This window comes from Citrus clementina, unplaced genomic scaffold (assembly GCF_000493195.1).
Source record: "Citrus clementina cultivar Clemenules unplaced genomic scaffold, Citrus_clementina_v1.0 scaffold_7, whole genome shotgun sequence".
NCBI lineage: Eukaryota > Viridiplantae > Streptophyta > Magnoliopsida > Sapindales > Rutaceae > Citrus > Citrus x clementina.
In genome coordinates, this window is record NW_006262075.1 from 3,866,116 (window position 1) to 3,891,037 (window position 24,922).

General features: G+C 35.6%; 5 protein-coding genes across 6 annotated transcripts; all 5 read right to left on the reverse strand.

Moving 5' to 3' along the window:
• Positions 1 to 247: 247 nt before the first annotated feature.
• Positions 248 to 2,134, reverse strand: LOC18036001 (probable esterase KAI2). The gene is made up of 2 exons (XM_006425975.2): positions 1,581 to 2,134; positions 248 to 914 (listed from the first exon to the last, which is right to left on the reverse strand). Exons 1-2 carry the CDS (start codon positions 1,946 to 1,948, stop codon positions 470 to 472), a joined length of 813 nt encoding a protein of 270 aa, XP_006426038.1. The 5' UTR covers positions 1,949 to 2,134; the 3' UTR covers positions 248 to 469.
• A 4,948-nt stretch (positions 2,135 to 7,082) lies between these two features.
• Positions 7,083 to 10,433, reverse strand: LOC18036052 (probable protein phosphatase 2C 78). 2 transcript variants are annotated; one of them, XM_024180861.1, is made up of 4 exons: positions 9,647 to 10,433; positions 9,028 to 9,410; positions 7,719 to 7,955; positions 7,083 to 7,586 (listed from the first exon to the last, which is right to left on the reverse strand). In XM_024180861.1, the coding sequence occupies exons 1-4, from the start codon at positions 9,909 to 9,911 to the stop codon at positions 7,317 to 7,319; spliced, it is 1,155 nt and encodes a 384-aa protein (XP_024036629.1). In that variant the 5' UTR covers positions 9,912 to 10,433; the 3' UTR covers positions 7,083 to 7,316. The 2 variants fall into 2 exon arrangements, with proteins under 2 accessions (XP_024036629.1, XP_006426039.1); XM_006425976.2 differs by having other exon boundaries at positions 9,028 to 9,404; positions 9,647 to 10,429.
• A 3,023-nt stretch (positions 10,434 to 13,456) lies between these two features.
• Positions 13,457 to 15,281, reverse strand: LOC18036054. Its single transcript, XM_006425978.2, has 2 exons — positions 15,175 to 15,281; positions 13,457 to 14,788 (listed from the first exon to the last, which is right to left on the reverse strand). Exon 2 carries the CDS (start codon positions 14,765 to 14,767, stop codon positions 13,613 to 13,615), a length of 1,155 nt encoding a protein of 384 aa, XP_006426041.1. The 5' UTR covers positions 14,768 to 14,788; positions 15,175 to 15,281; the 3' UTR covers positions 13,457 to 13,612.
• Positions 15,282 to 19,399: 4,118 nt separating this feature from the next.
• Positions 19,400 to 19,968, reverse strand: LOC18036060. Its single transcript, XM_006425979.2, has one exon. It carries the CDS (start codon positions 19,932 to 19,934, stop codon positions 19,644 to 19,646), a length of 291 nt encoding a protein of 96 aa, XP_006426042.2. The 5' UTR covers positions 19,935 to 19,968; the 3' UTR covers positions 19,400 to 19,643.
• A 932-nt stretch (positions 19,969 to 20,900) lies between these two features.
• LOC18036082 (subtilisin-like protease SBT1.7) lies at positions 20,901 to 24,109 on the reverse strand. The gene has a single exon (XM_006425980.2). The coding sequence runs from the start codon at positions 23,483 to 23,485 to the stop codon at positions 21,194 to 21,196; it is 2,292 nt and encodes a 763-aa protein (XP_006426043.1). The 5' UTR covers positions 23,486 to 24,109; the 3' UTR covers positions 20,901 to 21,193.
• Positions 24,110 to 24,922: the final 813 nt, after the last annotated feature.

The window sequence follows — 24,922 nt, forward strand, 5'->3', positions numbered from 1 at the left end:
TGATTATATGATAATTTTGATTTCATTTTCTCTCAAATTTAGAAAGTAAGTTTGACATTTTCTTCCAAATTCCTACTAGTCTTAATTTATTTTATCCTCTCTTATACTATTAGTTTGAGATATCCATTATAAAAGTGATAAGATTCTTAATATTGTGAGTCTCTAATGTTATTTAGAGAAGAACCTATACTGTAATCTCATTAATTATATTGTAGAAGATTATATCAAATCAGGCTGTTTTTTCCAATTTGAGATCTCCACATAAATATCTGTCTTTAAACATATACATAACAAGAAGGATCAAATTTCAAACACCCAAATCAAGTTGCAGCAGGAAGCCAAGTTACAAAGACACAGTACAGGCGACATTGAGCCCTAGACACAACAATAAATGATAAACCGAACCAACCTTATTAACAAATACAAAGTAAGAAAACCCCAGATGTCGTTAAACATAAACCCCTACATATCATGATGCAATATTGTAGCGAATGTGCCTAAGAAGCACCGGAATAACAATATCCGGGGAGCTCAGCTGCGGCAAATGACCGTCAGATGACATGACTTCAACAACGGAATCGGCGAGGAGATTCTGATGAAGATATTCGGAGATCACTACAGGCACGGCCAAATCCTTCATGCTTTGTATTATGTGGCATGGGACACTGACAAGGCTGAGAATTTGCCTCATGTCACTTTGGAAAATGGTTTGTGCCACACTCAAGGCTATGTCTGGTCTCATGTTGAATAAGGTTCGGCTAAATTCTTGAACAGCCACCGAGTCCATGTCCCCGCCGACAGCTAGCGGGGCGAATCCAGAGCACCATGCCTTGTAATTTGACCTCATTGCTTCAAAAAGCTGATCCAGCTCCTCTTGCTCAAATCCTCCGTAGTAATCCACATCATTGAGATACCTATCAATAAACCAGTGAAAAGAATGCCCATCAAAATCATAGGTGAACAATTTGTCTCTAGTTGATGAATTAATTAATGATTACTTTTACTGTTAGGAACTTCTGTTCAACCTTATTCTTTCAATTGGTAAAAGTTCTCGTATAAGTTATCACAAAGCTTTCCAATTATGAATAAACTCACTCAAATTAAAAATTGTCTCTTGTCAAAAACCTCTGATGTGTGACCAATAATTAATTAGAAAATTTCAAGCTACAAGCCAGGGGTTTATTATATATAATTATCGTTTGTCAATTTCAAACTAGGAATATTTAACAACTTCAAAGTTAAAACTACTGATCGTGTTTAAGCCATCAGAGGGTGAAACAAAATTAGGAAAAAAAAAAGGAAAATACTAAAGTGACATAAAGATAAAACAATTAACAAGTTCTACTGGTTGCTGAAAAGGACGTACCATCTGTTCTTTGATCAATAAGGTACATGAAAAACTATAATTTATGAGTAGTAGTATTGGAAGACGATAAATTAATTAAATATTTAAAGATACCCCATTAGATTAACTTAAACGGAAGATTTCAACTAAGCAAACCACAAGTTCTAGAACTAAAAAAATGATTGGTCTGAAAATGATATACGGGGAGGTGAATAGGGCGAGCTTGGTAGGTTACCTAGGAGAGCCGGAGATCATGACGAGTTTAGTGAAGAGATCAGGGCGGGAGATGGAGGCGATGGCGCCAATCATGGCGGAAACAGAGTGACCGACGAGAATACAAGAGTCAATTTGCAGCTCTTCTAAAATAGCAAGCAAATCGAAGGCATAGCCTTCGAGGGTGGAGTATCTGTTGAAGTCAAAGTAGTCGGGATTGGTGGTGCCAGCGCCCATGTTGTCATACAAAACGACGCGGTAATCGTCGACGAGATGAGGCACGAGGTGCTTCCACACCGACTGGTCGGTGCCGAAGCCGTGAGCCAACACTATCACTTGCTCCCCTGACCCCGTCACTTTCACGTTGTGAGCTTCTTCCACGATTCCCATTTCGCCTCGCCTGAATCTGCGGAGCTTTCTTTTCTTTTATTTTCTTTTGTGTTGTCAAGTGATTAGTGAAAGCGTTTTTGTTCTTGGGGTTGTTTTGTGTGTATATACTTATATATATAGTTATTTTTACTTAGGGTTAATGGCCTTATGCCGCTGTTGATTTTGAATGGTGTCGACGGGGGGTTTTTGGACCACATGTCTGTGACGATATTTCCAGATTAAACGAGCGGGAGAGTGATTTGGTACATGCGGGTCTACGGTTATGCACGTGTGTGTCGTAGCTTTATGTTCTTGAACTAAACGGTTGGTAGAAGGTGATTGGATGATCTTGGGTTTAATACGAGGTACAGAAGCTGACGGTTTGGTTTTGGTTGACTTGCTAAGTTGCTAGTGGGTGGGTGAGATAGGGTAGGCGGCCTGAAATTATGCACCCTGCGTCTGTCATAAATGCAATCGTGACATTGCTGTATGGAACGAAAGACATCTGTATGTATATGCTGCATTAGCTTTGTGATGGGAACGGAAGTTGCAATCTTTACTATACGTGGTGAAATAGAATTTGATGGGTGCAATTGCACACACCTACGCATATTATAAGATAAATCACATACAGTGCACGAATTTTTTGGAGAAAAATGTCACATCTATCATCATTTAGGTTTAGATTAAAATTCAAATCAATCCCTTAAACCTGGTGATTGATTCGTTTTGGTCTATTAGTAGGATTTTTACTTTTATAGTTAATATGAAAAGAATTTTTTTTTTAAGAAAAAGAGGGTTAGCGCTGCATTTATAGAATTATAATATAAAGTCTGTATACATAGGATTATTGTTACTATAGTTTGGGTATTATAAAAAAACAGTTAAATATAATTTAACGTGAAGACCACGTTATTATTTGGCAATTTACTGGTTAAAAAATATCTAATAACCATACATATTATTGATATCGATTTCCGAATTTGTCCTCAAAGAGTGAAGAGCATTTTTTTTTTCTTTTGGTTGAAAAATAAAAATAAACAAAGAAAGAAAGAAAACAAGAATAAGAGAATAATAAAAATGATTTGGTTGCTCATGTTCAACTTAATGGTAGTATACAATTTCAACCGGTTAATTCATTAAATTTGTTTGTTTTTTCAACTAAATAAAAAATTTAATTTTTTTCTCTATTTAATAAAAATTTCACTCATTAAGTTATTAAATTATTAAGTAATTTTTTTAGGATGACATTATTAAAAGATAATCTTCAAATTAATTGCTATCTAATTAATTTATTTTCATTCTTACATAAATAAAAGCTTACTAATTAGCACCATTGTTATTCATTTTTATAATTTTTTAAAATATAGTAGTATATTATTGCTACTATCATCTTTTTATTTTCTTCAAATTAGTATTATTTTTTATGGATACTTTCATATATAACGTCATAAACCATAATAAAATTGATTAACATGTTCTAAATTAGAATAGTAAAGGGTTGTATCCACTCGAACATGATTTATGTTATGATAAAATAATATCTTATTTATGTTCTTTGATATGATTATTTTTTATTTAACACTTAAAATTTGTAAGAACACAAATGTAAAAGTACGTACCGATTTTCAGTATTTTAAGTTAAAAGAATAAATAACATTTCTTGTTTTTAGAGATTCAAACAAAAAAAGAAATACAATATTCAAATTTAGACTATTCATCTTTATTCAAAATTCAATATAATTCAAGTCCATTCAAATTTTAGATAAAAGGACAAATGCCACCCAAGTATGCTTATTTTTTTAACGTAATAAAAATATTTACTCACTAAATTATTAAGCTAACTTTCTAATTTTTTTTTAACTTTTGCTTAATCTAAAAAATCTGAATGATATCATTAAATTATATTCTTCAAAATATCCCTATTATTTATTTAATTTTCAATTTTTCATCCTAACCTAAATAAGTTTACTAATTAACGTTATATTCATCTCTATAACTTATGATAATACAGTGGTAGACTAATATTGTTTTGATTTTATTTTTTTCAAATTAACATTTTTTATCTTTATTATTTTATTATTATTTTTATCATAAACTACAATAAAATTAATTAACATGTTCTAATTTAGAATAGTAAAGGGTTTATTCAATTGAATATGATTTATGTTACAATAAACATGATCTAATTTATGTTCTTTGATATTGTTATTTGTTTAATATTTATAAGGGCACAAATGTAAGAATACTGATTTTTAATTTTTTTTTAAGTTAAAAAAGCTTATTACTTATTTTTAGGGTATAGACAAAAAATTAAATATATCATTATGATTCAAACCAATTTAAGTCTATTATCATATTATGTTAGATATTTGCTCAATAATATTTAGAGAGACATATATAATTAACCATACTAATATTTGTTGGAGAATTTATTTACTTTGCCTATTCGTGTCTGTAAATACTCAAAATCATTCCCTCTACCTATCGTACTCTCTCAATAATATATTATTCACAACATTTAGGACATTAGTTATGCATCAAATAATTATAGGTTAAGTAATGTTGGATCAATATGAAATCTTGAATGAAGTTTGATTGGCCAAAACATGTTATACATCAAAATCACGATAATTAGGCAATTATCAAACTTTAAAAAAAAAAACACAAGTATTATAAATAGTCGTTTGAATGAAATCGTTAAATGAAACCTTAAATTTGAGTAGGCTATGATATGAAATGGTAAAAATAAGAGAGCTAAACATAAACTAGATATGCATAAAAATTGATCCCATGGTTTTACATATAACTAGATGAAAAGGCAAGGCATAAACTTAGAAGAATAAAAAATGTAAGAACTTTAATGTAAAAGAACTCTCCCTTAGCATTCATTACGAGAGTTTTGTTTTGTTGTTATTATTATTATTATATTTTTAATTTTATGAAAAGACAATTCATTTCATCCGAACTTGGACGTAACTCGGCAGGAAAGTTGGCCAGCCAAACAACAGTGATGGAATAACTAAAAGCCAACTTCGCTAGACCCGCGTCATTTATCGTCTAACTCTTTCTTATCCACTGGAATATGCAAAGACCTGATAAGCGATTTGATCGTGATGATTGAGTTCGAGTGGAGAGAAGACTTGGCTTTATTTCTTTTTCTTTTCGAAAAAAATTTTATTCCTTTTTTTTTTCCTTTAATTACATGGTGACGATTATTGATTGGGTACGCCGTAGAAGTAATATCCACTACATAGCCGACACGTAGAGCATACGAATAAAGAGAAAACCTCTTTAAGATGGTTCGTTGTCAGTACAGAGTAGTGTTGGATAGACGACGGGCAGGGGGTTTCCAAATTGATTGATGACGCGACACGTGCATCTGAATCTAATCGGTCAGCACTCTAATGCGGTAGTAGGCTAGTAGTTGCCGAGACACCTGCACTTGGTCTCTCAGGTTTCCTTGTTTGTATTGTACCTACATATTTTGATTTTTGTTTCTTTTTAAATTCAACCAGAATTCATGATACTATTTTGAAGGTTTGATCCTATGGATCGTCCGTTTGCTGCATCAATTTTCTTCCCTACAGAGACAGAGAAAGGACAGAAGACAGAACTATCTTAATTCAGCACCGATATTCTCACACCAATGAGCACCACAGTTAGCACAAAACGGTTCGTTTTGTGCCACCTATAAAACAAATTACTGTTGCTCCAAAACACACACTCGTCTTGCTCAAACGTAAGCGCAGACTACACACACTCGTCTCACTGGACCACAGCACTCACGCCGAAACGCCGTGTTTCTCACCCACTCGACTGCTCTGTGCTCTGTCCATCGGTGTTCTCTCTCTCTCTCTCTCGCCGTGGGTCTCTCCACATTTGGCTGTCAGCTGTCTCACTCGCACCGTTCACAAGACACGCTCTCTCCCTCTCTCCCTCAGGGCACATTTTGTACACAAATATCCGAGAGTAAATTCAATTGGTTATCAAGATTCCAGCTTTAGGCAGATTGTTTTCAGACATGTAGCATTAGAGTGTATGGTCTCTTCCACTTCAGTTTAGCGAGACTGGTTGTGTTCATTTGTTTCAGCAATATATTCCCGTCGTATCACGATTGTAAACAACGATCTGCGAACTTGAACGGAAAAAAGGATATGCCTTTTGTAGATTAAAGAGATTTGTTATATTTTTAGCTAAATTGTGGTTCAAGTTTAGTCAATTCAATGTCGATTTGGTCACCAAGGATTTTTCCCTCTCAGTCCGATAAGGTAAAAATGACATGGGGAAAACAGAGAGAGAGAGAGAGAGAGAGAGAGAGAGAGAGAGAGAGTGGATTAATGAAATTTGAAGAGAGTGGAAAACATGATCGGTGAATTTTGGAGGGGGGAGACAGAGTGGCCCGTGACCCACGGCGGCTGGATTTGGAGAGGGAGAGAGAGAGTGACCCTTGATCTACGACTGCTGAATTTGGAGGGGGGAGAGAGAGAGCCGCCGACGGAGTGTGATGAGGATGAACGAGAGATTGGTGGCTTGGTGAGATTTGTGGCAGCGAGCCGTGAGGGAGAGAGCGAGAGAGCGTGTGCCGTGAGGAAGAGAGCGAGATGTGAACGATGTGTGTGTTGAGAAGTCAATGAGTAACAGTGACAATATATAGTCTTAACAAAATGCACCGTTTTGTGCTAACTGTGGTACTAACTGTTGTAAGAATCTCATTTTCCATCTTAATTTTGTAAGATAACAACGGGAATCTGAGATTGATCTCAGTATCTTACTGATGGAAAGGCAGCGGGCAGCATCAAATCTATATCGACCACCAGATTCGTACTATCTAACTCGAATATTCTGGCCAATTACAAGGACAATATAGACAATGCCTTAAATGCTTGACGGCTCAGTTGAGACTTGAGACTTATAGAATCAGGGAATTTATTTTGAAAGCCAAACTCAAAATCTGGTTGCTAAAATTTAAACTTGTCTGTTTGGCTGGTCCTGAAGTTAATGGAGCACAAGAAAGCCAAATAATCTCCCCCAAGAATCAAATTTCTAAGTTCATTCCAGGTTGTTGGTGAAAACATAGCACGTGACGCAATGAGAGACTTGCTGTCACTCCTCCATTCAGTTAATCGCAAAGAAATAATTTTTGAAAACATGATACAGTAAAAGCAATAGTAACTTTTATACAAACATTTCCCAAACATGGGGAACAATAATGTGATCAAAATGGGAGGTTTAAAGCCAGTAGCAGCTTCTACACTTTGCAAGATTATTTACCACCACTCTTTCCAGTGATCGTTATTCCAAATCCTATCTCATTCCGAAAATGGATATTGTGATCTATTTGTTTCTATTCACAAGAAATCAGATTTCCACAAGCTAGAACGTATATTCAGATAATAGCAGCAAGAGAATCATCAGCTTCATTGGCATTGAGAGAGAAGACATCAACAGGGGAACTCGTGATGTCAACAAGGCAATGATCTTTGATTCTACTACTTGAAGTACCCAAAGGATGATCTAGATATATCACAACAACAGTGATATCATCATGGAAATGGCGCCTTGCACCTTTTTGTATTCTTTTTATGTCCTCATATCTCATTTCTCTTTTCCTTGCAGCAGCCTGCAGGGCAGCTCTCACCAGTCGCTTTGCTATTCCCTGTCAAGACGAGTTTTAAGGAGAACAAAAAAAAGTGAGAAAGGATAAATATGACGCATGCAAAATGAAGCTCATTGGTCGATCCCATACTTGGGATGGATATACTGCGTAAGTTTTTAGCTGAGGCCTTACTGATCTTGGGTTTCGTGAAACAATTTCAACAGCTGCTTCATCACTCAGTTGCTCCCAAAGACCATCCGATGCAAAGATCAAGAACAAGTCATTAGACTTCAACTTCCGAATCAATATTGAGGGCTCTGCAGTCATCACAGCCCTTTTCAGAGGAATTGGTAATCTAAAATGATGGAAACCATGATCTCTGCTAAATTCCGGTTTCTTCAAATAAACATCTCCAATTGATCTTGAAACCTACAAAGGGAAATGTGACAGATACAGCTTGGTGTATCAAATGCTGCAAGACAATAATTATAAAATTCAAAACCAAGTGCTGAGGAGATAGTAAACAAGGGAAAAAGGAAGCAAAATGGTTCTTCAAGTTATATTGAAAAATATATTCTCCGACTGCTAGAACTCTACAGAATGGTCCAGAAGTAGAAATGTGATGTCGCTTCAGCCACAGAAATGAAAATATAGATCCAATTAGATGATAAAAGTATAGGAGTCTCGTGAATCAGTTACTTGTATATAGAAAGCATTGCACCCGTGTGATTCGTACTGTCACAATAATCATCATTTATTCTTCAGTGCATTACATGTGTATGCATTTGTAGGAAAGAAGGGCCAAAGAAGCATCACATACAGTTTACAGAATAATACCAGGAGACAAGGTCACAGGGATACCAATTTCAGAGAGAAAAATTTAACTGGCAGATATCGCAAAAGATAGGAACGTAATGGAATTCTTCAGGCATGTATACAAATAATCATCCACCCAACTAGCATTTCTTCTCATAAAAAAGATCTTACATGATTTAACCAAAATTTAAAAAAAAAATCATTCAATTAGAAAAGCATAATCACAAAGAAACTATGAGAGTTACATAACAACGCTACAATCTTGATAGCTGCATGAAGCCTCCAACCCCACGATGCTCACTCACATCACATATTAGATCAGCTAAACCTTTTAGTTTGCAGAAGGTGACAATCCCAAACTTCACTACAAAGTTCAGCTATAATATGTTAAGCAAATAAGCATCAGGGAGTTGAAAATTTCACATGGACACATAGTGAACCAGTTCAAGTTATATATACTGGTTATCAAAAAAGTCATTAACAATACAATTCATGATACAGGGCACCCCAGGTTAGTCAGTAGCCTAGCATAAATCAGATTGAAGTAGCTGTGAAGTTAAACTGACAACTCTTAAACCTATCACACCAGTTTGGCATAATCATGATTCATCTACACAAACTAGCACCTTCTTCAAATTCATTTATGTGTACTTAATCACGCATTATGATTCATCATAATTCATACCTGAATTATACCCTTTATTCGCCAAACTCCGCGACTGAAAACCACAATGTGAGAATCATCGGGATGAAGTGCCTCAACCTCCTTCCTCACCTCCTCAACCCCAACATTATGATCAACAGACAACCGTTCAGCCACCACAAGCATGTTTTTCCGGTTTTCTGACACTCTCCGGCCTAAGACAGCCCTTGAATCACCAAGATTAGCCACATACAAGACATCCTTTGCAATGACACCAACAAGACAACACGAACCGACTGAAGCAATCTGTGGCCGAGCTGACCATGACCGCTTCACTAAATGTAGAAATTCTTCTTCTGTTGCATCAAATGCCTTTTTTATCACTTCTGCTGATAATCCACCCTGCTCTGTAGTAAACTCTGAAACTCCAAATTAAATTTTTGAAAAAAAAAATCAGTAAAAATGGTTTTTTTAATTTCAGTAAGTTGTTCTTTTTAAAAAAATAAAAAAAAAAACAAATTGATGGAAAATATATAACAAACTTAAAAGAAGTTTTTCAAATTCCGACTCCAAAATATATAACAAACACCTTTTTCTTTCACCTTCTTACAAATTTAGCTGTAACAAAAAAAAAAAGAAAGAAAGAGAGAAAAAAGTGTACTGTGGAGAAAAGGGAAGAGATGGCGAGTGATGAAGCGGGAAGCCTCAGGGCCACCATGGCCATCGTAGACGCCAACATAGGTGGCAGAAGGAGAAGTGAACACCTGTCCCTGATCCTCCAACATAGAATTAGCCTGCACAACAGCAATTGAATAATCCCCGGAAGCATGCGATTTCAAGTCCATGTGCCACAGCAACCCATCGCCGCCCCCGCCATCTCCCCTTCCAAAACACCTCTCTAATGGCCTCGCACACATCTCCAACATCGTTTTCTCTATTCACTTCTCCCCGTAGAACAGTTTTTCTTTTTTTGCCAAAAAAGGATTATTGCTGTTGTTTACGAGGCTATTAAATTGGATTTTGTTTGAGATATTAAATTTAGGAGTGTGAAGGCGAAAGCATGAATTAGGCAGAGGAATTTTTAGTTAAAAGGGGGTTTCGTCGAATGGGCTCAAAGTAAACGCGATGAACACAAATGTACGTGGAGGTGACGTGGACGTGGGAATAAAAGTTTGTCCACTATTCTCTTTGTCAGGCTCAAGCAAGCATTGGAGGAATGAGGAATCTCTCATTCTTCTGTGTTCTGTTTGTTAATTTTTCACCCTTATTCCCCCCAAAGAAAACACAACTCACTTTGAATTGAATTTTCTTTCAAAGCAATCGTGACTTTATTCTCCCCCTCCAACTTGCAAACCCCTATTGTCTTGTCTTTCGAAGAAAAATGTCTATCAAGTAACTAAAAGTAGGCAGTATTTTCTACAATCTGTTGAAAACTTGAAGTACTTTCACTGGAGTTTCGTTATCACTAGCAATAAAGTTTAATAAATAAATGACTAAGGACTCCGTCCCGCTTCCTCTTTGTTGGAAAATTTCAACTCTCTCTTGGGCTATGGGGAGTGGTACCATCTAAATTGGTCAAATTAAAAAAAAAAAAAATTGATTCCTTTAATAATTTAGACGAATTTAATTTCATTTGCTAAATAAAACAATTTAGATAATAGTCACCCAGAAAAAGCAAACAGGCCACCACAAAAAACAGGAGGGTAATTGTGACAAAAGATTTGTTTGGAGCGTAAAGTAAAAGTTAAAAATTAGGACCTTGAAAGTCGTGTAAAACACTCACACGGTTTCACTTTCTTTTCATCCATGAATATTACCATTGCTGGATTCCGATTTGTGTATGTATCTGTTTGTTTTTATCGCTGAGATTAATTTTAATTATTCCAAACGTTCCATTATCATAAATTCATGTGTATTACAAGCCAGGTCCACTACGAGCCTGCAATAAACAAAGTTGAGTTAAAACATTTTTTACCCAGAGTGACCAAAAATGCCCTTCCTGATTTTCTGGAATACTCCACTGGAAAAGTTCAAAAACAACTAAACCGCGTCTGATATCAGTTCCATTTGTTAAGGTTAAGCGGGTAATTTCACTTCCTTTGGTCTGGCTTGGTTACTCTCCACAAGCTATTTTTAGGAGGCCCATAATAACCAACGGAATGGATTTGGGTTCTACGGACGGGCTTGTCTATTTCACAAAGGCCATATAAAAATCCGATCTGCATGTTTTTAGGTTGTTTTGAATTCAATCCGATTTGCTCAATCTGTCTCATATGTAAAAATTTAATCCGTAAAAATTCAATCAATGTATTGATGGATTGGATTGGATTGAAAATTTAAAAATCTGCAATCGGTGGATTAGATATGGATTTACTTTTGTAAATCCGTAAAAATCCACGAATCTGCAAAAAAATAAAAAAATTAAACTTGTAAATATGACATTAGTACTTACTAATAAATAAATAAGTTAGAATATAATTATATTAACACCATATTATATCTTATCAGATAATAATATAAAATAAAAATAATTAAATAAACAAATATATCTTTCTAAGCAGTTAATTTTCATGTATTGATATAAACAAATGAGATTTTTTTTTTCTTTTTGGTGTGTTATATTTTGAAATTTTGAATGTATTTTCTAGCTTTATTTAAGCAATTAATTTTTTTAAATATTATTTAATCTTGAATTTAATCGGTAGAAAAAATATTTTTATATTAATTTTTTTATTTAATTAGTTCGTGGATAGAACAGAATTAAAAAATTTTTAGCCCTCAAATCAATCCGCAAAATATGAATTGAATATGAATTTGGTCAAATATGTAACTGATTCGTAGATGTATGGATTGGATTTCACCAATCTATTGATTTGATTGAATTAAAAATTTATAATTCGAAAAATCGTGAATCGGATATGGATTGATATATAATCCGTAAATTTCGATCCGCGAACACCCCTACATATTTTATCATTCATGGTGATGGAGTGCTGAGATTCTGTTGTCATGTTTATTTTTGTTAAGGCAGTACAGGGCTCAACACAGTGCTAACTGCTAAGGCAAACGAATTTTCTCTAAATGCGTCATAACCCTTCTTTTCTTTTTCTTTTTCTTTTTTTTTTCTTTCAAAGAAATATATATATATATATATATATATATATATATATATATATATTAATTAGCAAATACATCCTCTTTTGAGGAACAAATAAATAAATAAATAAATGAAGGGATGCAGACATATGGTCGTTTACCCCAAAGGAGAAAAAAAAAAAAAAAAGCAGTGTGAAATGAAAGTGGAGAAAAAGAATATAGTTCTTTACACGTTCCTTTAACATGGTAACCCATTGGGTTGTTTATCGTAAGAGCTTTTTCTTTTTCTTAATAAATAAGTTGAAAAATGATTTTCGTAGGTTTTGTTTTGCTATCAATTAATGTTTGCTCATGCCTAGTTGAAGTCCATGAGTCATTCCACTTTCACATTCACCCCTTATAAAAGGAAGCCACGCAATAAAAGTTTTTCTTTTCTTGAAGATAATATATTTTTTAAATTTTATTCTATTATTAACTCCACGAAACTTGAATATAATACGTGAGCCTTTACTATCACTAGAGTTAGATTTTAACTTAGGAAGATAATAAAAGTTGGTTGAAAAAAAAAAAGAAAAAAGAAAAAAGAAAAAGAAGAATTATTGGATTCCTATTTAATGGCTTTCTTGTAGTCGTAATTAAAGTCTCAAACAAACAAGAGGAATGAATGAGACAAAAATACCATTTCACTAGTTGTATTATACATGAATAAATCAAATCACCAAAACACTAAAACAAATAACAAGTCGTCAAAATCAAACTCCCCTTTATCTCAAATTCTAATCATGTGTCGTTCTTCAGCTTTTTTCAGCTAATGCGCCCTGTTTTCCCACTTTGTGTACTCTCTCTCTCTCTCTCTCTCTCTCTTATGTCGTTGAGTGCTTTATTGCCAGTCACGATTTGCCGTTTTCACATCCCACCACTCGATAAAGCCATAAAAGTTCACACTTTAATCATGACAAGCACCTCCACCTTCACCGCCTCTTCCCTTCACTTGTTGCTCATCATTCATTCCCTCTCATCGCGGCTTATCCTCCTCAATCATTAATTTAATATGTTCGCATGTTCTAAAGAATTTCAGGCACATTTACGGATATGGCTCTGAATTAGGATCAGTCAAAAATAAATCCAATTAATTTATTATTTTCCCTAATGTGAGGAAAAGATAATTTTGAACGCTAATGTGTGGAATGTCAACTGCGGTGCAATTAGATTCCACAAAAATTTGAATTTTCAACACTCATTAATTGTTAATTATAGAATAGTCGTAAAATGCTTGGGGCTATTACAAGTGTTTGATAATGTTTTAATGAATCACAAACGCATCATTACTTTAAAAAAAAAAAATCTATTAATTTGATAGCAAATAGAGAATTCTAGAAAACAAAGCCTCCTCTCCAACAACAACATCATCTTAATTTAATTATACAAGAAATACAATACAAAGAAACTTACAAAAAGAGATGAGCGATGATGGTGGATGAATAGAAAAAGAAGCATGCGGGGGCGTGGGCGACGTTCTAGAATACTAATGTTACTGCACTGAGTGTGCATCGACATAGCTTGCATGCGAAAGCTCCTTTAGCCATTCAAATGTTCTGTGACGTGACATAGCTTGCTTTCCTTGCTGCTTTTCCTTCGATTTCTTCTTTATCTTCAACTCTCGCAGCCTCTTTTCCATGTCTTGTACAGAACTATTACTTTCTTTACAAATAAAGTTTTTACAGCTGCTGCTTTCACGGGCAGTACTGCTGCTTTTGATTACGACAATGTTGTTCAATGGCACTGTTTCAACTGCAGTAATTGAACATTTGCACCCAGCGAACAACCCTTTTCTCTTATCCAAGAAACTGCTTTGTTTCTTCTTTTGCTGATTGCCCATGTTCAAATCTTGCTGATTCTCTGCCGCAGCACTGTAATTCTTGACGCTGGAACTACTATTAGTACTGCTGCTGCCACTGCTACTATTACGACTAACTGAACTTCTATTTGCGGAGCTAATAGTGTTATTACGAACCTTGAGATCTTGCAATTCAATCTCAGGCGCACGCACTAAGCCTAGCCTGAAGAAATCCCATACGGTTGATTTCTGGCTCCTGATTCTGCTACTGCTACTGCTACCATTGCCTATGCCTAGCAACCGAGCATTTGAAACTCTAATTTGGGGATTCGGACTCGGGAAACTGTGAAATTGGTTTCGAATTTTTGGCCTGGAATTTCTTGTTGTATTTGTGATGAAACTGTTGCTGCTGCTTGATGAGCAGTGGCTTCTTGTGCTGCTGCTTCTGCTGCTGTTAATGCTTGTTAGCCCATCCATTGTGCTGCCGCCACGGTCCATGGACTCGGACATTGATACGCATCTGCTAATGTTGCGGCTACCATTTTCGGACCTGGCGAATAACCCGCTGTCCGAACTTACCGAGAGGCGTAGTGGTAAAATTTGGCCCTTGAAAAACACCTCATCGGCCGCACACATTTCTGATTCTGCAGAAAGAGAGCCACCCCAGGAATCGAAATTGAATTCCTCTTCGTTTTCTTTCCCTTGGGTTAACGTCGTTGCTTCTTCGCAAGCCCGCAGCAGGCTTGTTTCTTCGTTGATGAAATCGAGAGGCAGGTCACTCAGTGATAATGCCTCATCTTCTTCTACTTCTTCCCCTTGCTCAGATTCTTCTTCAGATTTTCTTGCCATCTTTAATCCTTCCGTATGGGGCTACAATCAAAAGACAAAGACAACGGGACTTATATAGAAAGATCGAGTAAGATATTTGAATCGACTAATTGTGAAAGAGAGTGAGACAAGTGGAATACATTCAAGTAAAAGCCACTGTAAAAAAAAAAAAAGGAGATATTAATAAAGAAAAAATAGTGACTCTGCAGAAGTCACTGCAGGCGAGCCAATTAGTGTCCCCTTCCTGTTTGGGACTAAAAATGCTCTAGCCATCGGGCCGGCCAATATATATTACATGAGCTAGAATTTCCTGCACTCTCGCTTTCAAATTGCAGTAGGTTTTATTTAATGGGTGGAGGGTTAGTTTGTGCTCTTGTGGGGGCATAAAGGCAATATTGGCATGCAATATTTTATGTTATATAACTCACCCAAGTACTAAAACTTTTGTGTGCTTCAAATTTGAAATCAACAACTCATTTCACAATGTCACACACACTCATGGACAGCTTTCTAAACGAGAATCGTTCTACGAACCAATTCTTCTGAGTCTTTTGAAGGAAAGGAAATAAATTCCTTCGGTTGTATTCATAATTAAAGGAAGGGGTTGGTAAAGCTTTTATTTTGTGTGTTGAGAGTCGGTTGGATTGATATTGCAAATACAAGTGAATTTTGTGGTGCAAATTTGATGTGCTACAAAGACTGTGACTGTGAATGTGATAGTATGTCATGGGCGGCTTGTGAATCACAGAATATGATCAACTCGAGTTTGATCAATTTCTTTTCTTTCTCGTATAAAGATGCATAGAAAAATTAAAAGGCAACGCTGCCGTTGCCGCTCATGCAGGAAAGGAATGGCGTGTATTCCATTTCTCGTCATAAAGTTGAGCATGAGCTGAAAAGCATTGGATGTTGTAATAATAAATTAAAATGGTAATTACCGCTTCAATTTCCCCTAAAAATTAATTCAATCATTTTTTGAGATACTTCTAAAGTCTTATCACTTATGAGATCCGATCCAAAAATCGAATAAAAAAAGAAGATAAAATTCTCTTTTTGTTGTTTTATGTATTGACGGTGATGATCTAGAAACATCTTTTCATCACGCAAACTAAATTGGAATCCCAAGACGAGGAGCTGGGGCACCAGCCATGAGCTACGTACTGGCCCTTGCGAGCTAGAAGAAACTAGCCCTTCTTTTATGAATGACTTTTGGCCAAGTCAAAAGCTAATGGCAGAAGAAAAAAAACCGGCTGGGTTGAAAATCATATTGTAAAATTTTTCACTATTTACACATCATATCTCCTTGCATAGAGCTGGGTTGTCCAAGTTGAATGTCACAATTGATAGTTCATCGTTGACTCTTAAAAGTCCAAATTAAGAAAACATCCGATCTTTTTATTTAAAGATAATAGACCTAAGGAGGACCAGGTTAATAATAACGACCCAAATATTGGATTTCCTACCGTTACTCCTCACAAAATTACAAACGTAATCTAATGGCAATGAATTACAGAGATTATGATGGATGATAACGACAAGATCAACCGACAATCGGCCAAAATGCAATATTGCGAATTAACACACTGATATTAAACGGCATAAACTTACAAAAACACATCATTTTCAAAAAGTTCTAAATTAATACACTGTCCAAAGAATTTTTTTTTTTCATTTCTTTGAAAATTTTGTTCTTAAGGATTTGAGAAGAATTGAAAGGTTGGTAATACCCAATTATCCAAATAGGCCGATTTAGAATTTTTTTTGAGAAACTTAAAATCGATTTTAAAAATTTAAAAATTAATTTTGATATTTAATATTTTTTGAATTACTTTTGATGAAAATACCCAATCCCACATTATAAATTTTGAGAATCTGATTTTAAAAATTCATTTTATACTTAATTCAATTCTATATATATCCTCACATAACACATTTATTATAGAAACTCAAATTTATCCTTATTTAATTAGGAAATTAGAATCATTAAATTTGAAGAGACTATTATTATTACCGTTTATATTGAGATAACAAAAAAAATTTTAAAAATTGTTATATATTCCCCATAAAAAAAAATATTATAGATACATATATGTTATCAATGTGCAAGTAAATTCGTTCAATATTTCAATTATCTATATTCCTATGGCAGTTTAAGATTAAAATTTATCAAATATATGCAACTAATCTTAAATTTTTAATTATTCTCTAATGAGGAGATCCTCACATTTTTGCTAAAATAAAGATGCGACTAAAATCTTAAAAAATTCAAATTTTAATACATTAAAAATTGTTTCTTATCTATATTTATTTTATTAGTGTATTGAAATCTATGTGTTTTTCTACCAGTGCATATATCAGCACTTTTAAACTAACAAACTAAAAAGCGCATTGTACCCTCGAGCTATAGTTGTAGATTGAGAAGTATTTCACCCATCTCCTTGGCGTGGTGGTAACTAAGCTATGCATGAATCCCCACTCCCTACAACCTTACTTGAGATTATGTTTAGCAAACATTTCTTTCCCTCTACCTAATAGTATTACCAGTTTCGAGATTTCAAATGAGTGATTTTGAAGGCCAAGTTCGACCGAGTTCTCCTAGCGTGTACCGATTTAAAGGACATTTCCCTCAAGCACTATTTTACAAAAAAATGTAATAACCATACCTTCTTGTGGGAAGACTAGAGCGAGACCTGCCATAGTCCCAAGAAAGGTGGGGGGGTATATTTTAACATATTGTGTTACTTAAAAACCATTCTCGTGGCTTTTTAGCTCTGTTGAGTAATTTTAAATATCTCATACAAGACTTGCTGAATAGCCTTACTTTTTTTTATATGGAAATGTCAATATAGATCTCTTTATCCTTTTTTCAGGGTTCTTGATTGTCTTAGGTGATCACAAAACCTTTTGTTTCTATTGTCTTAAGTGGTCACAGAACTTTTCTTTTACTTCGTGCATCGTATTCTCTAGGATAACTTTGTTTAGGAATTAGAAGAGATCCTCACCTTTTTGCTAAAATAAAGATGCCACTAAAATCTAAAAAAATACAAATTTTAATTCATTAAAAATTGTTTCTTATCTATATTTATTTTATTAGTGTATTGAAATCTATGTGTTTTTATACCAGTATATCTATCAGCACTTTTTAGCTAACAAACTAAAAAGCGCATTGTACCCTCGAGCTATAGCTGTAGATTGAGAAGTATTTCACCCATCTCCTTGGCGTGGTGGTAACTAAGCCATGCATGAATCCCCACTCCCTACAACTTTACTTGAGATTATGTTTAGCAAACATTTCTTTCCCTCTACCTAATAGTATTACAAATTTCGAGGTCTCAAATTAGTGATTTTGAAGGCCAAGTTCGACCGAGTTCTCCTAGCGTGTGCCGATTTAAAGGACATTTCCCTCGAGCACTATTTTACAAAAAATTGTACTAACCATACCTTCTTGTTGGAAGACTGGAGCGAGACCTGCCATAGTCCCAAGAAAGGTGGGGGGTATATTTTAACATTTTGTATTACTTAAAAACCATTCTCGTAGCTTTTTAGCTTTGTTGAGTAATTTTGAATATCCCATACAAGACTCACTGATTAGCCTTACTTTTTTTTTTTTTTTATGGAAATGTCAATATAGATCTCTTAACCCTTTTTTAGGGTTCTTGATTGTCTTAGGCGATCACAAAGCCTTTTGTTTCTATTGTCTTAAGTGGTCACAAAACTTTTCTTTTACTTCGTACATCGTATTCTCTAGGATAACTTTGTTTAGAAATTAGAAAAGTTTGCGTATCATAAACTGTTGTACGCGAAAGACAAGACCTAGGGGTTATACTCTAGGAATCAGAAGAATTTACCTGCTAGAGAATGTTGTCAATGGAAGACAAGATTTATAACATCATCAAAAAACTCTTCTAATTTAATTTTTCAAACACTTATTTACTTGTCTACGTGACAAATAGAAAGAAAAAAATAATTATCTAAAAGATTATTCAAATAAAAATAATTTTATTTTATTTTATTCTCCCACTCAAATAATAACAATAATAACACATCTTCTCTAAAAAATGAGAAAATAAAAATAATATAATACTAAATTAAATACTCCAAACTTTTTTTTCTTTATATAGTCTTTATATTACTTTTATTACTTTATTTTTCTTTATATAGTCTTTATATTACTTTTATTACTTTATCTTTATGTTACTTTTAGCAATGCTCTTAAGAGGGTTCAGAGTTTTTTTTTTCCTTTATATAGCTCTTTATGTCACTTTTGGTAATGCTCTTAAGAGGATTCAGAGTCGAGAAACTTGGACTTGAGTGGTGCCAGTTTTGGTGATCGCTTAGTAATCAAGACGTGGCGGGAGTCCTCTCCATCGAAAATTAAAATTTTGAATTAATTATTTTCGTATCTAATTATTTTTGTAATAGAATTAGAAGTATTTTAAAAACTATTTCATAAAGAATTATTTCTATAGCGTAATCACAGTAACTATCTCATAAGGAATTTCTATAACACAGTTATCAAACAAATATTTGAAAAAATACTTTAAAAACTACGACTTTATCAAATTAGTCCTTTCTAAGGAATTGGATGTGGCAACCCGCAAGAGCGCAAGAGAAAAGTTGGCCCTTTGATGTTTGCCAACGTCAATCCCTTACCAAGTAATGGGCCACCGATCAAATTGGCATGGATTGGGGCCACGCCGGACTTAAACCAGATTAGCAAATGCCACGTCTAGAAGACTGGAATTCTAGATCATCGTGTTCAGCAATACTACTCCGGCAACAATATTTCAACAGTAATAATAATATTAATTTTTAATTCTGATGGGCTAAAAGGAGGAAGCATACAATTAATACAACGTGATTAATTTCACGGTGCATAAAACAGTCTTTTCTTAGGTTAGGGGACTCCTTGGCGGTTAATGGCATCAGTGGCGCCCGAAACATCAGCCCCAGAGGCGACGGCATCGCCGGAAAGAGTGGGGGCATCGGTGGCGCCACCGCCACGGCCAGTTTGGGGTTTAAGATGGCCTTCAGTTCCATAACCCTGGCGCTTATAATCCTCCAAGTCCTTGTACTTCACGTATGGGCTGTCCTTCATTGGAAGCCCTTCTAAGCTTTTCTTCTCTTCGGTACTTCTCTCTGTCTCAGATTTCTTTCTCTCTGTTTCCTGCTCTTGTTTCTTCTCCATCTTCCCTTTGTTCTCGCTCGGACGGTTGCTTGCTATTGATGAATTTTTGCATGCATATGCGTCCATTTATGGATTTTCCCCCCTTCACCCTCTATCTTTGCCACATGTTAACTACGTGTCCCCCTGTGCTAGATTGCAGCATTCTACGTGGCAAGTTCTGAAACATAACACGTCTACATTACTCTGGCTTTTTCTTTTTAAATAAAGTTTATTAAAATGGACTACTTGTTTCAAGGAATTTTGTTCAATATATTGACAATGAGTTATGTTTTCTTTGACGTCATTATAATCAATTTTGTAATTGATTAAGTTTATACAAACTGAATATACGTATATGAGACAATTTTTTTTTTAAATTATAAATGAGACAAGATTTTAGTTAATTGTCATCATGATATGCTACTACCCGACATAGATTTCAGTTCGACGTTTTATTCAATCCGCCATAAGGTAGAAAAGAAACCAATACAAGTAATGTAATTTTCGTGCCATCACTACTGCATGCGATGCGACGTCGGTTATTAGCCAATCATTCTCAAGACGAAGATTGGCGAGTAGCTATTATTGAGAAAACCATGTGCTCACTGCTTATCTTATAGAATTGTACTGATGCGCGCAACGTTTTCAACTGAAGTACGAGCTACCTTTTAAACGAGCACATGATACATTGATACATCTTATATGGTACGGCATGCATTACAGCTGTGTTTCATGTATTAAAAGCCCATGTATGCATAATTAACTTTTCTTAGTCAACTAATTTCAAACTAATCCACGTGGACGGGGGTCTAACATTTTTATATCTAAAATCTTGAATTTTAAAATTTTTAAAATTTTTCCGCTCTTTAAAATCTTGAGTTAGAAAATTTTCTATAACTGTATTATTTGAGAGAAAAATCTTGAATTGAAAAATTTCTATATCTACGATATATGAGAGAAAGAAAGGAAAAGAAAAAGAGGTTGGGATGATCCTGAACACGACCTGCTTGAACTGAATTCAACTAACAAGAAGCAGACAAGTTATTGATACATTTATGAATAGTTCTCACAACTCTACTCTTTAACATAATCCACTGTCGATCCACTAGACATGCATACAGCAAATACACATGTAATCAACATAAAATAATAACACTGTGCACCGAGAAAGAAAAATAGCTACCCATTCCTTGGTTTTCCACTGTCTCTCTCTCCCTCTCACAGAACAACATTAATTTAACACTAGACCCAGCAATCCGTTTGTTTGGCTGGATAACAATTTAATTCCAGCTGATCGCAATGGGACTTCCAACAATGTACTTCCCATCTGACCACTCAAGACGAGCAAAGCTGTTGGTATTTGATGGCATTGAACTAACAGTGAATGTCACCGTATATGATTTCTTCTCATTCGCTTGAGTGAAACTCAACGTTGCTGGCTCAACTGAAATCTTAACTCCAGGCCCTGTTGATGATGTTATAGACACTTTGTATGTCCCTGGTGGGCCCACGTTTGTAAGAGTGCGGCTGTATTTCAAAACACTAGACCCACTGCTACTTTGTGCGGCGTCAATATTGACAGCAAATGAAGGATAATTGAAGTCAGCGAGGCTGTATCTTTTGCTAGCGTCGCATGTGAATTTCCTTCTAGCAAGGCTGTTGATTTGTGACGCGGTGTAATTTAATGCGCAGAGGAAGCCCAGATAATCGTCAACCGTTAGATCGTAAACCAACCCGGGATTAAGGGCTGATACTGGATTAACGTGTCCAGCACCATGATCGAACGGTGTGGATGCTTTTCCCGTAGCGATATCTTGCAATTTCTGGCCATTTTTGTACGAGACATAAGCTGTTGTCATGAGAGCTGACCTTATAGCTGCAGGGCTCCATTCAGGATGAGCGGCTTTGAGCAAGGCTGCGAGCCCACTTACATGGGGGCAAGACATGGATGTTCCGGAAATAATGTTGAAGCCCACGCGCCTGCTATCTGTTGCCAGCCCAGTTGGACCAACAGCTCCTGACCATCCCGCTAAGATGTTGACACCTGGCGCAATCATGTCGGGCTTCAATAGCTCTGGCGTGATGGAATTTGGTCCTCTTGAGCTAAATGCAGCGACGACTGGCGAAGGCTCGACTCCCACTTTAGTGCCTTCAAACAAAATAGTCACTGTTGGCTTTGGATCTGAAACCAAGTAGCTCTTAATAGCATCACCAAACTTTTGACCAACTGCAGTGGCAGGTAGCAAATGGGCATCAGCCACCAACTCTTCGCCATTACTCTCAGTGTTAGCCAAAACCATGCCTAAACCACCAGCGGCTTTAACAACGGCTCCTTTCTGAACTCTAGCATTCACTCCACGATCGCACATCACAATCTTGCCTGCAACTTTCTCGGGTATCAAAGTGTCCATCATGCATAAATTCCCATTTGTTGCATTACTAGCATTACCAGCGTAAACAAATGGTAACAATTTCCCAGGTAAACCATCCCCTTTATAAAGTGACACACCAGAGTAGTTTTGTCCGTTGCCAAGACTAACAAAAGCTGGGAAATCTCGATCCAGTGTGCCTGCACCTACAGTAGTTATCCATGGAGCCACGTTGGATAAACTGTAGGAGCTTGGACCAGCATTTCCAGCTGAGCAAGAGACTAGAATCCCTTTCTCCATTGCTGCAAAAGCACCAATCGCAACACTATCCTTGTAATAATCAGACGTGCCACCACCAAGAGACATTGATAAAACATTGACATTATCATCGATGGCCTGCTCTATGGCCGCCAATATATCAGAGCTAAAACAACCACCAACCCAGCACACCTTGTAGGCAGCAACCCTGGCGCGCGTGGCCATGCCACGCGCCGTCCCGGCCGCATAGCCGAACAAGCTGGCACCTTCAACAACCGATCCAGCTGCAGTACTGGCAGTATGAGTGCCATGGCCGTCATCATCTCTAGGAGATTTTGACTCCTTGCTTTCGTCAATTGGACCCAAAGTAGCCTCATAGCCTCTTGCAAAGTATCTTGCACCAATTAATTTTCTGTTGCAATTAGATGCATTAAAATTTGTACCGGTTTCACAAGCGCCTTTCCAGCTACTTGGTACAGGACCAAGTCCTGTATCGTCAAAGCTCTTGCTTTCGGGCCAAACTCCAGTATCCAACACTCCAACTATAACTTCACTCGCCGAGCCGGACGTGGGGAACAAATTGGCACTTTTGTCGAGTCCGAGAAACTCAGGGCTACGAGTTGTGTGCAACTCGTACTTCAACTCAGGCAAAACCGAGAGGATCCCAGGTCGTTGCTCGAGTGACTCGGCTTCTTCTCGCGTTAGCTGAGTGGAGAATCCATGGATCACATTGTCGTAAGTGTAGAGAATTTCCGCTGAGTCGGACACCGATTTGAGCGACGACTCATACCAGTGCGTGTGGTGTTCGAAACTTGCCGGCATCTCGGATTTCGCCATGTGTATGATGTAGGTAGCTCTCTGGTCTGGGTTCTGGGCTGCCACCGACACGTCGCAGAAACCCAGAATAAGAAGAAGAAGACTGATTAGAGACTTAAACGTCTTCATCGATCCTTTAATTCTTTCCTTACTACCTGGTTGAGTTGGGGAGAAATATTAGAGAAAGAAGCTTGGCCAACACTGATTTTATAATACGTTATAGGGGAATCTCAAAGTGTGTGAACTCTCACGGAATTACGCACTGGTTAACAAAGAAAGACGGTTGTTGGTTGTCTGTTTCTTTGAATGATTGTATCAAGACAATAAAAAAGAAAGCAGAGAGGTACTGATTACAGCTCAGTTAGACTATAGGGTACAGAGAAACAAAGAGATTAGCTTTCATCACGTGTGTTTCCGGCTTTTATCCATTTTGCTCGTCCGATTTTAAATTTTTCCCCCTTTTTTTTTTTTTTTCTCTCCTTCTTCTCGAGATTCTCTCTTGCTCTCAGATAACTTATTCTCTCGCCCTGTTACTTTTTTATCTTTTCGCAGAGAAAAGAAGAAGGCCACCATTGGCAGCCAACTCCAATAATAATCCACATTCTTTAGTCTTTACTGTAACTCAGCAACCCCAGCGATTACTGGGACCCATTTGGACCCAGCGGCCAATTCTGGAGCGATGTGCAAAACCAATGCTGATTTGATTTTCTGTGAATTCAATGATAAATTACACGGCAGCTGCTTGTTCACAATTTAAGATTGATGTTTGCAGGGATTCTGAAAAAAATAAAAAATAAAATAAAAAAATCTTGAATTTCGCGAGTTATATAGTTCACGGGAGCTTGTCTTTAGTTTTATTTATATTCTTATGTGAACTGGAGTGGTTGGTGAATATATATAGACGTTTACTCGCCAACCAACTTCTACCTTTTCCTTTCTATAAATAAGGATTTGTTTTGTATCGTGTTATAACTTTTAAACAATAACAACTATAAAAAAATTATAATTATAAAATAAAAACTTATATTATATAATAAATATAATTTATAAATAATCATTTATTAAAATTAATGAAGATATAATTTTTTTACATAAAAACTATAAAGTCAAATTAATTTAATTTTTAAATTATTAACCATAATAACTAATATTAAAATAAGGGTAATTTTTAAAAACCTCCCCTGAGGTTTGGGCTTGTTGCAAGTAGATGGCGAGAATTGATTTATTTGTAAAAAATCCCCTACCGTCAGTTAAGTTTAACATTGACCGTTAGTTGACCGTGCAAAGACAATATTACCCTTAACAATAGTTTATAAACGAAAATAACTAAAAAAAAAACCAAAATTATTAGCTATTTTACACTTTTTAAATTATTGATATTTTCTTAAAGTTCTTATAAAAAATTAAAATTAAAAAATTAAAAAATCCTCTTTAAATTATTGATATTTCCTTAAAATTCCTACAAGAAAGATAAAATTAAAAATTTAAAAATAAAATAGTCATAATCTTTACCTATGATATTGTAAATTTTTAGAATTGACAAGGATAAAATTGTCAAAAAAATAA

What these genes read in the sequence shown, in the direction of transcription:
- LOC18036001 (XM_006425975.2), bottom strand. Translation starts at nt 1,948, where the DNA reads ATGGGAATCGTGGAAGAAGCTCACAACGTGAAAGTGACGGGGTCAGGG. An exon ending in ATGATCTCCGGCTCTCCTAG is followed by an intron (nt 915 to 1,580) that starts GTAACCTACCAA and finishes GTTTATTGATAG; the next exon opens with GTATCTCAATGATGTGGATT.
- LOC18036082 (XM_006425980.2), bottom strand. Translation starts at nt 23,485, where the DNA reads ATGAAGACGTTTAAGTCTCTAATCAGTCTTCTTCTTCTTATTCTGGGT.
- LOC18036060 (XM_006425979.2), bottom strand. Translation starts at nt 19,934, where the DNA reads ATGGAGAAGAAACAAGAGCAGGAAACAGAGAGAAAGAAATCTGAGACA.
- LOC18036054 (XM_006425978.2), bottom strand. Translation starts at nt 14,767, where the DNA reads ATGGCAAGAAAATCTGAAGAAGAATCTGAGCAAGGGGAAGAAGTAGAA.
- LOC18036052 (XM_024180861.1), bottom strand. Translation starts at nt 9,911, where the DNA reads ATGTTGGAGATGTGTGCGAGGCCATTAGAGAGGTGTTTTGGAAGGGGA. An exon ending in TCTCTTCCCTTTTCTCCACA is followed by an intron (nt 9,411 to 9,646) that starts GTACACTTTTTT and finishes TTTAATTTGGAG; the next exon opens with TTTCAGAGTTTACTACAGAG. An exon ending in TTTCACGAAACCCAAGATCA is followed by an intron (nt 7,587 to 7,718) that starts GTAAGGCCTCAG and finishes TCGTCTTGACAG; the next exon opens with GGAATAGCAAAGCGACTGGT.